The sequence below is a fragment of the Vidua chalybeata genome (genome assembly GCF_026979565.1).
Source record: "Vidua chalybeata isolate OUT-0048 chromosome 36 unlocalized genomic scaffold, bVidCha1 merged haplotype SUPER_36_unloc_4, whole genome shotgun sequence".
Classification (NCBI taxonomy): Eukaryota; Metazoa; Chordata; class Aves; order Passeriformes; family Viduidae; genus Vidua; species Vidua chalybeata.
Genome location: NW_026530302.1, coordinates 31,319 through 41,700, shown reverse-complemented (window position 1 = coordinate 41,700; position 10,382 = coordinate 31,319). Strand labels below are relative to the sequence as shown.

Sequence of the window (10,382 nt, the reverse complement as noted above, 5' to 3'; positions counted from 1 at the left end):
AATGACCCCCCCCAGACCCAAAATGGGGACCCCCAAGTTCCCGCCCCCACCTGCTTTACATGCCAATCTCCACCCCTTTTCCCTTATTTGGTCATAACCCCACCCCCCTTCCACCTTATTTGGTGCAGCTCCACCCCTTTCCCCTCATGTGACCTAAGCCCCGCCTCTTTTACCATATTTGACTCCAGCCCCACCCCCCCCTTTACCATATTTGGCCTCAGCCCCACCCCTTTCTCCATATTTAGTTTGGCCCCGCCCACCTGGCCCCACCCACTTGCCTTATTTGGCCATGGCTTTGATGGCGACAGCGGCTTCCTCGGTCATCGCCGACAGCACCGTGATCTGCGGGGGAGGGGCCACCAGTATGGACCAGTACAGACCAGTATGGACCAGTATAGACCAGTATGGACCAGTATGGACCAGTATGGACCAGTATGGACCAGTACAGACCAGTATGGACCAGTATGGACCAGTACAGACCAGTATGGACCAGTATGGACCAGTATGGACCAGTACAGACCAGTATGGACCAGTACGGACCAGTACAGACCAGTATAGACCAGTACGGACCAGTATGGACCAGTACAGACCAGTATGGACCAGTATGGACCAGTGCAGACCAGTACAGACCAGCATGGACCAGTACAGACCAGTACGGACCAGTATAGACCAGTACAGACCAGTACGGACCAGTACGGACCAGTACAGACCAGTATGGACCACTATGGACCAGTATGGACCAGTACGGACCAGTATGGACCAGTACAGACCAGTATAGACCAGTACGGACCACTATGGACCAGTACGGACCAGTATGGACCAGTACGGACCAGTATAGACCAGTACAGACCAGTATAGACCAGTACGGACCAGTACAGACCAGTACGGACCAGTATGGACCAGTACGGACCAGTACAGACCAGTATAGACCAGTACGGACCAGTACGGACCAGTATGGACCAGTACAGACCAGTACAGACCAGTATAGACCAGTACAGACCAGTACAGACCAGTATGGACCAGTATGGACCAGTACAGACCAGTACAGACCAGTATAAACCAGTACGGACCAGTAGGGACCAGTACAGACCAGTACAGACCAGTATAAACCAGTACGGACCAGTAGGGACCAGTACAGACCAGTACAGACCAGTACAGACCAGTATAAACCAGTACGGGCCAGTATGGACCAGTATAAACCAGTATAGACCAGGTCAGACCAGTACGGACCAGTATAGACCAGTATAAACCAGTTTAGACCAGGTCAGACCAGTATAACCAGTATAAACCAGTATAAACCAGTATAACCAGTACCAGGATCTCCTCCCCCCAGTCCCTCCCAGTATAAACCAGTATAACCAGTATGACCAGTATAAACCAGTATGACCAGTACCAGGATCTCCTCCCCCCAGTCCCTCCCAGTATAAACCAGTATAACCAGTATAAACCAGTATAAACCAGTACCAGGATCTCCTCCCCGCAGTCCCTCCCAGTATAACCAGTATAAACCAGTATGACCAGTACCAGGATCTCCTCCCCGCAGTCGTACTTCTGCTCGATCTCCCGGCCCAGCTCCCCCTCCGGCAGCCGCAGATCCTCCCGCACCTCGCCGCTGTCCTGGAGCAGCGACAGGTACCCGTCCTGGATCCCGATCAGCTACAGGTGAGACAGGTGAGATACAGGTGAGATACAGGTGAGACACACAGGTAACACACACAGGTACCCGTCCTGGATCCCGATCAGCTACAGGTGAGACAGGTGAGATACAGGTGAGATACAGGTGAGACACACAGGTAACACACACAGGTACCCGTCCTGGATCCCGATCAGCTACAGGTGAGACAGGTGAGATACAGGTGAGATACAGGTGAGACACACAGGTAACACACACAGGTACCCGTCCTGGATCCCGATCAGCTACAGGTGAGACAGGTGAGATACAGGTGAGACAGGTGAGATACAGGTGAGACAGGTACCACACACAGGTAACACACACAGGTAACACACACAGGTACCCGTCCTGGATCCCGATCAGCTGTACAGGTGAGACAGGTGAGATACAGGTGAGACAGGTAACACACACAGGTAACACACACAGGTACCCGTCCTGGATCCCGATCAGCTACAGGTGAGACAGGTGAGATACAGGTGAGACAGGTGAGACAGGTGAGACAGGTGAGATACAGGTGAGATACAGGTATGGACAGGTGAGACAGGTGAGATACAGGTACCACACACAGGTAACACACACAGGTACCCGTCCTGGATCCCGATCAGCTGTACAGGTGAGATACAGGTGAGACACAGGTATGCACAGGTGAGACAGATATGGACAGATACACAATGCACCCATCCTGGATCCTGAGCAGCCATACAGGTGAGACAGGTGAGACAAACAGGTACGGACAGGTGAGACAGGTATGGACAGGTGAGACAGGTGAGACAAACAGGTACAGACAGGTGAGACAGGTATGCACAGGTGAGACAGGTATGGACAGGTAAGCTATGAACAGACAGGTACCGCTCCTAGATCCCAATCAGCTGTGCAGGTGAGACAGGTGTGTCACGGGTGTGTTACCTGCACAGGTGTGCACCGATGTGTCACCCGTACAGGTGTGTCACAGGTGTATCACAGGTGTGTTACCTGTACAGGTGTGTCACAGGTGTGTTACCCGCACAGGTGTGTCACAGGTGTGTTACTTGTACAGGTGTGTGCAGGTGTATCACAGGTGTGTTACCTGCACAGGTGTGCACCGATGTGTCACCCGTACAGGTGTATCACAGGTGTGTTACCTGTACAGGTGTGTCACAGGTGTGTCACAGGTGTGTCACAGGTGTGTCACAGGTGTGTACAGGTGTGTCACAGGTGTGTCACAGGTGTGTACAGGTGTGTCACAGGTGTGTCACAGGTGTGTACAGGTGTATCACAGGTGTGTACAGGTGTGTCTCATCTGGAAGTCGTTGCGTTTGATGTTGGGCACGTCCATGTTGTGGGTGGACGGACAGATGTGTGCAGGTGTGTTACCTGTACAGGTGTATCACAGGTGTATCACCTGTACAGGTGTGTTACCTGTACAGGTGTGTCACAGGTGTATCACAGGTGTGTTACCTGTACAGGTGTATCACAGGTGTGTTACCTGTACAGGTGTATCACAGGTGTATCACAGGTGTGTTACCTGTACAGGTGTGTCACAGGTGTGTACAGGTGTGTCACAGGTGTGTCACAGGTGTGTACAGGTGTGTTACCTGTACAGGTGTGTCACAGGTGTGTCACAGGTGTGTCACAGGTGTGTACAGGTGTGTTACCTGTACAGGTGTGTCACAGGTGTGTCACAGGTGTGTGTCTCACCTGGAAGTCGTTGCGTTTGATGTTGGGCACGTCCATGTTGTGGGTGGATGGACAGATGTGTGCAGGTGTGTTACCTGTACAGGTGTATCACAGGTGTGTTACCTGTACAGGTGTATCACAGGTGTGTTACCTGTACAGGTGTATCACAGGTGTATCACAGGTGTGTTACCTGTACAGGTGTATCACAGGTGTATCACAGGTGTGTCACAGGTGTGTACAGGTGTGTGTCTCACCTGGAAGTCGTTGCGTTTGATGTTGGGCACGTCCATGTTGTGGGTGGATGGACAGATGTGTGCAGGTGTGTTACCTGTACAGGTGTATCACAGGTGTATCACAGGTGTATCACAGGTGTGTACAGGTGTGTCACAGGTGTGTACAGGTGTGTGTCTCACCTGGAAGTCGTTGCGTTTGATGTTGGGCACGTCCATGTTGTGGGTGGATGGACAGATGTGTGCAGGTGTGTTACCTGTACAGGTGTATCACAGGTGTATCACAGGTGTGTTACCTGTACAGGTGTATCACAGGTGTATCACAGGTGTGTCACAGGTGTGTACAGGTGTGTGTCTCACCTGGAAGTCGTTGCGTTTGATGTTGGGCACGTCCATGTTGTGGGTGGACGGACAGATGTCCTCGTACTTCTTGCCCGTGAAGATGTCGATGCCCACCAGGTGCACCTGGGGGAACCGGGGTTACTGGGAGGGACTGGGAAAGCTACACAGGGGTTACTGGGAGCACTGGGAGGGACTGGGAGGGACTGGGAGTGGGGTAAGAGCCAAACTGGGAGCACTGGGATCCAAACTGGGATCCAAACTGGGAGCACTGGGATCCAAACTGGGATCCAAACTGGGATCCAAACTGGGAGCACTGGGATCCAAACTGGGATCCAAACTGGGATCCAAACTGGGAGCACTGGGATCCAAACTGGGATCCAAACTGGGATCCAAACTGGGATCCAAACTGGGAGCACTGGGATCCAAACTGGGATCCAAACTGGGAGCACTGGGAGCGTTCACTTTTGGGATTCTGGGGGAATTTTTGGGAATTTGGATGGGAAATTCGGGATTTTGGGACCCCCCCCAGGAATTTTGGGATTCTCCCGGAATTTTGGCCACCTGGGCATTCCCAAATCCCCAAATTTTTGGGTTTTTGGGGCATTTTTGGGGCATTTTTAGGGGGGATCAGACCCCAAAAATGCTCCCTGAGAGTCCTCCACCACTCGGGGCTGACCCAGCTCGGGATTTTGGGATTTTCCCAGGAATTTCGGGATTTTCCCAGGAATTTTGGGCCTCTCCTGGGATTTTGGCCACCTTGGCATTCCTAAATCCCCAATTTTTGGGCCATTTTGGGTTTTTTTTTTGGGGGGGAATCAGAGCCCAGAAAAGGCTCCAAGAATCTCCCCAGGAACCTCAACCCCTCGGCGATGCCTCAGCTCAGGATTTTGGGATTTTCCCAGGAATTTTGGGGTTTTTTTCCAGGAATTTGGGCATTTCCCCAAGGATTTCCCCAGGAATTTTGGCATTTCCCCAGGGATTTTGGGATTTCTCCAAGAATTTTGGGATTTCCCCAGGAATTCTGGCATTTCCCCCAGGAATTTTGGCATTTCCCCAGGGATTTTGCCATTCCACCATGGATTTTGGGATTCCCCCATGGATTTTGGGATTTCCCCAGGAATTCTGGCGTTTCCCCAGGCATTTCCTCTGGGAATTTTGGCATTTCCCCCAGGAATTTTGGGATTTCCCCAGAGATTCCCCCAGGGACTTTGCCAATTCCCCAGGGATTCTGGCGTTTCCCCAGGGATTCCCCCAGGGATTTTGGGATTCCCCCAGGGATTTTGGGATTCCCCCAGGGATTTTGGGATTCCCCCAGGGATTCTGGCGTTTCCCCAGGGATTTCCTCGGGAATTTTGGCATTCCACCAGGAATTTGGGATTTCCCCAGGAATTTTGGGGTTTTTTTCCAGGGATTTTGGGAATTCCCCAGGAATTCTGGCGTTTCCCGAGGGATTTCCTCGGGAATTTTGGCATTCCCCCAGGAATTTTGAAATTTCCCCAGGAATTTGGGGGGTTTTTTTCCAGGGATTTTGCCATTTCCCCAGGGATTTGGGCATTTCCCCAGAGATTCCCCCATGGATTTTGGGATTTCCCCAGGGATTCTGGCGTTTCCCCAGGGATTTCCTCGGGAATTTTGGCATTCCCCCAGGAATTTTGGGATTCCCCCAGGAATTTTGGCATTCCCCCAGGAATTTTGGGATTTCCCCAGGAATTTTGGGGTTTTTTTCCAGGGATTTTGGGATTCCCCCAGGAATTTTGGGATTCCCCCAGTAATTTTGGGATTTCCCCAGGAATTTTGTTGTTTTTTTTTTTTTTTTCCAGGGATTTTGCCATTTCCCCAGGAATTTTGGTGTTTCCCCAGGGATCTTCCCAGGGATTCCCCAGGAATTTGGGGATTTCCCCAGAGATTCCCCCATGGATTTTGGGATTCCCCCAGTAATTTTGCCATTTCCCCAGGAATTTTGGGATTCCCCCAGGGATTCCCCCAGAGATTTTGGCATTCCCCCATGGATTTTGGGATTTCCCCCAGGGATTTTGGGATTCCCCCAGGAATTTGGGCATTTCCCCAGGAATTTGGGCATTGCCCCAGAGATTCCCCCAGGGATTTCCCTGGGAATTTTGGCATTCCCCCATGGATTTTGGGATTCCCCCAGGGATTTTGCCATTTCCCCGGGAATTTTGGCATTTCCCTTGGCATTTCCCCGGGGATTTTGGCATTTCCCCGGGGATTTTGGCATTTCCCTTGGCATTCCCCCAGGGATTTTGCCATTTCCCCGGGGATTTTGGCATTTCCCCCGGAATTTTTGGCATTCCCCCATGGATTTTTGGGATTCCCCCCGGGATTCTGGCCTCTCCCCGGGGCCCTTCAGGCCCCTGCTGGCCCCGTGGCTACCTTGGCGTGGCCGTGCTTGCCCGTTTTGGAGGTGCTCATCTCCACGATCTTGCAGGGGCGGCCCTTGAGCACCACGAAGCCGTTCTTGCGCAGCGCCGAGCACTGCATGGGGAACGTGGCCGAGGCCCCCGCGTCGCCCGTCTCGAAGTCCAGGTCGTCGGCCATCGCCTCTCTGCGGGGGGAACCCCAAAAAAAATGAGGGATTTGGGGTGGGGAATGCGGGATTTGGGTGGTCGGGGGGGGGGCGGGAAAAATTTGGGGGGTGGAAAAGGTCGGGGGAGCCCAAAAATGGTGGGTGAAGTGAAAAAAAAGAGCTAAAAAAGGGGGTGGAGACCCCAAAAATGAGGTTAACAAGGTGGGGAACCCCCAAATTTAGGGGTTCAGGAAGTGGGGAAGGTGAAATTTGGGGGGTCGGGGGGGAGCTGGAAAAATTTGGGGGGTGGGGAAAGTCGGGGGAGCTCAAAAATTGGGGGTGAAGGGGAAGAAAGAGCTAAAAAAGGGGGTGGGGAGTACAAAAATGGGGATAAGAGGGTGGGGAACCCCAAAATTTGAGGGATTAGAGGGTGGGGAAAGAGAAATTTGGGGGGTCAGGGAGAAGCCAAAGAAACTTGGGGGGTGGGGAAAGTCGGGGGAGCTGAAAAATTGGGGGTGAAGTGAAAAAAAAGAGCTAAAAAAGGGGGTGGAGATGCCAAAAATGAGATTAAGAAGGTGGGGAACCCCCAAATTTAGGGGTTCAGGGGGTGGGAAATGTGGGATTTGGGGGGTCGGGGGGGAGCTGGAAAAATTTGGGGGGTGGAAAAGGTCGGGGGACCCAAAATTTGGGGGTGAAGTGAGAAAAAGAACTAAAAAAGTTGGTGGGGACCCCAAAAATGAGGTTAAGAAGGTGGGGAACCCCAAAATTTGGGGGTTCAGGAAATGGGGAAAGTGAAATTTGGGGGGTCAGGTGGAACAGGAAAAATCTGGGGGGTCAGGGACCCCAAAAAATGGGGGGAAAGTTGGAAAAGGAGCTGGAAAAGGGGCTGGGGATGCCAAAAATGGAGATCAGGGGACGGGGAACCCCAAAATTTGGGGGTTCAGAGGGTGGGGAAAGCGAAATTGGGGGTGCCAAGGAGAACCCCAAAAAATCTGGGGGTCAGGGAGAGTCGGGGCACCCCAAGAATTGGGGGTAAGGTGGGAGGGGGAAACTGAAAAAGGGGGTGGGGACCCCAAAAAAGGGGAAAAGGGAACCCCAAAAATGGGGAGCCCCAAAAAGGGCTCGGGGAACCCCCAAAAAAAGGGGCTGGGGGTGGGGGGTCCCCAAAAAAAAGAGGGGCGGGACCCCACAAAGGGGTTGGGGAGCCCCAAAAATGAGGGGGGGGGGGAGGTCACAGGGGGACCCCAAAATACGGGAGGGGGGAGGGGCGGGGTGACACACGTGGGGACCCGGCCTGGCCCCTCCCCCCACCCCAAATTTTGGGGGTTCCCCAGCCCCCAGGACAGGGGGGTCCCCTCAAAAATCGCCCCCTGGGGGCCTCTGGGAGATCGAGGGGGGAGAATTTTGGGGGGTCCGGGGGGGTTTTGGGGGGTCCCGGGGGGGGAATTTTGGGGGTTTTTGGGGGGGGTTCCCCGAGCTTTTCACACGGGAAGGGGAATCCCTTCCTTACAGGAGCCCCCCCAATTCCTTATATGGACTTGGGGGCTCCCCAAATTCCTTAAAAGGAGTTCTGAGGGTCCCCCCATTTCCTTATAAGGAGCTGGGGGCTCCCCCCTTTCCTTATATGGAGTTTTGAGGGTCCCCCGTTTCCTTATAAGGAGTTGGGGGCTCCCCTCTTTCCTTATAAGGAGCGGCGGGGTCTCCCCGACTTCCTTATATGGAATTAGGGGGTCCCCGACTTCCATATATGGAAACTCGAGGGGTCCCCCATTTCCTTATATGGAAACTCGAGGGTCCCCCATTTCCATGTGAGGAGTTTCGGGGGTCCCCCATTTCCTTATAAGGCCCATGGGGGGGATCCCCCAATTCCTCCCAATTTGGGGGGGGGGGGGGGGGTTGTCGCGCGCTCGCCGCCGCCACGCGGCCCCCTGGCGGGCGGGCGCGGCCTAGGCCGGGCCTGAGGGGAAAACCGCAGCGGGAAGGGATCGGGAGCGATCCCGGAGCTTCTCCCCACCTCCCCAAAGGCGCGGCCGCCCCCCGGAGCCCCCCGGGGCAGGGCCCGGACTCACCGCCGAGCCCGCGAGCCCCGAAGCCCGAACCGCCGCCGCCGCGCTGGAGCTGCTGCAACCCCCGGGCCCCACCGCGCATGCGCGCCCGCCCCGGGGCGGGGGGGGGAGCGGCGCTGAGCATGCGCGGGGAGGGTGGGGCCGCGCGGCGGAGCGGGCCGCGCATGCGCACACAAGGGAGGGGCGGCGCGGAGCGCGGTGTGCGCATGCGCGCAGGGAGGGAGGGTGGGGTTACGGCTTGGCGGCACCGCCCCGCCCGCGGGTTCTCGCGAGATTTGCCGTGCCCAACAGTTGGCGTGGTCTCGCGAGATTAGCGCGGCGCAGCGCGGTGCCGTCGCGAGATTTCGCTAGGGGAGCGCGGCGCCGCCGGCGAGTTCTCGCGAGATTTGGAGCACGCGGCGGGCGAGGCCCAGCCTCACCTCAGGCGCCTTTTTGGGGGGGGGGGGGGTCGTTGCCATGGCAACGCCGCCGGCAGCGCTCGTTATGCAAATGAGCTTAATGACGCTGATCGCCTCACCGCCAGCGGCCGGGATTTATGTAGAGTTATGTAGATTTATGTAAATTTCCAGGAACGCACCGCGCCGGGGGGGGGGGGTTTAATCGCTGCGCATGCGCGGCCCGCCGGCGCTCACGTGGCGCCCCCTCCCGGCCCGCGTGCGCGCCACGAGGCTCTCGACCAATCAGAGGCGGCGCTGCCGCGGATCCACCAATGGGGCGCGAGAGGGGGCGTGGCTCCTCGAAGGGGCGTGGCCCGCGCTTAAAGGGGCGGGGCAGCGGCCGAAATTTGGGGGCCCCTCCCCCCAAATCCCCTCCCCCACCCCAAAATCTCCCCCTCCCCCCACTTTTGGGGTCAAATTCCCCAATTTTGGGGGCGAGCCCCGCCCCTTTTCCCCTCCCCCACCCCCAAAATTCCCCCAAATTTCGACAAAATTCCCCCAAAATTCCATAAAATTCGCAAAATTCCCACAAAATTCCCACAAAATTCCCCCAAATCCCAAAACGTCCCCAAAATCCCCCAAATTTCGGGGTCGCCGCTGTTTTGTTCTCACCTTTATTTACAACCTGGGGGGGGGAGACCCCAAAAATCCCAAAAATCCCTCCCCGAAATCAAAGGGGGAAAGAAAAAAACCCCCAAACTTCGGGGGCCCCCCAAAAAATCCCCAATTTTTTGGGGGGTTCGCCCTAAAATCAGCCCAAAAAAAAACCCAAAAATCGGCTCCGAAACACCTTAAAAACCCCAAATTTTGGTGGGACACCCCCCCAAAAAAAAAAACCAAAATTTGGGCGAGGAGCCCAAAAATCAACGCGAAAAGCCCAAAAAATTTGGGGGCGTCCCCCAAAAATTACCCCAAAAATTTCCCAAATCGGCTCCAAAACGCCTTAAAAATCCCAAAGTTTGGGGGGGATGACCCAAAAAAAAAACAAATTTGGGCGGGGAGCCCCAAAACCGACCCGAAACTCCCCAAAAATTTGGGGTGCCCCCCAAAATCGGCACCAAATCGCCTTAAAAATCCCAAATTTTGGGGGGATGACCCAAAAAAACCCAAAATTCGAGAGGGACGCCCCCCAAAAGCCCCAAATCTGGGTGGGGAGCCCCAAAATCGTCCCGAAACTCCCCAAAAACTTGGGGTGCCCCCCAAAATCAACTCCAAAATACCTTAAAATACCCCAAATTTTGGGGGAGAACGCTCTAAAAAACCCCAAATTCAAGAGGGACGCCCCCAAAAAAACCCCAAATTTGGGCGGGGAGCCCCAAAATCGACCCGAAACTCCCCAAAAATTTTGGGGTGCCCCCCAAAATCGGCCTAAAAAGCCCCAAAATCAGCTCCAAAATGCCTTTAAAACCCCAAATTTTGGGGAGATGACCCCAAAAAAACCCAAATTCGTGCGGG

General features: G+C 54.8%; 2 protein-coding genes across 2 annotated transcripts in view; both read right to left on the bottom strand.

Moving 5' to 3' along the window:
• Positions 1 to 247: 247 nt before the first annotated feature.
• EIF5A (eukaryotic translation initiation factor 5A) lies at positions 248 to 8,602 on the bottom strand. The gene is made up of 5 exons (XM_053933211.1): positions 8,494 to 8,602; positions 6,292 to 6,463; positions 3,919 to 4,023; positions 1,525 to 1,656; positions 248 to 342 (listed from the first exon to the last, which is right to left on the bottom strand). Exons 2-5 carry the CDS (start codon positions 6,454 to 6,456, stop codon positions 280 to 282), a joined length of 465 nt encoding a protein of 154 aa, XP_053789186.1. The 5' UTR covers positions 6,457 to 6,463; positions 8,494 to 8,602; the 3' UTR covers positions 248 to 279.
• A 516-nt stretch (positions 8,603 to 9,118) lies between these two features.
• Positions 9,119 to 10,382, bottom strand: part of GPS2 (G protein pathway suppressor 2) — a 6,117-nt gene continuing 4,853 nt past the window's right edge. The window contains exon 4 of the mRNA XM_053933210.1: positions 9,119 to 9,246. Coding sequence (XP_053789185.1) covers positions 9,119 to 9,246 — 128 coding nt within the window. The remainder of the gene's footprint in view (positions 9,247 to 10,382) is intronic.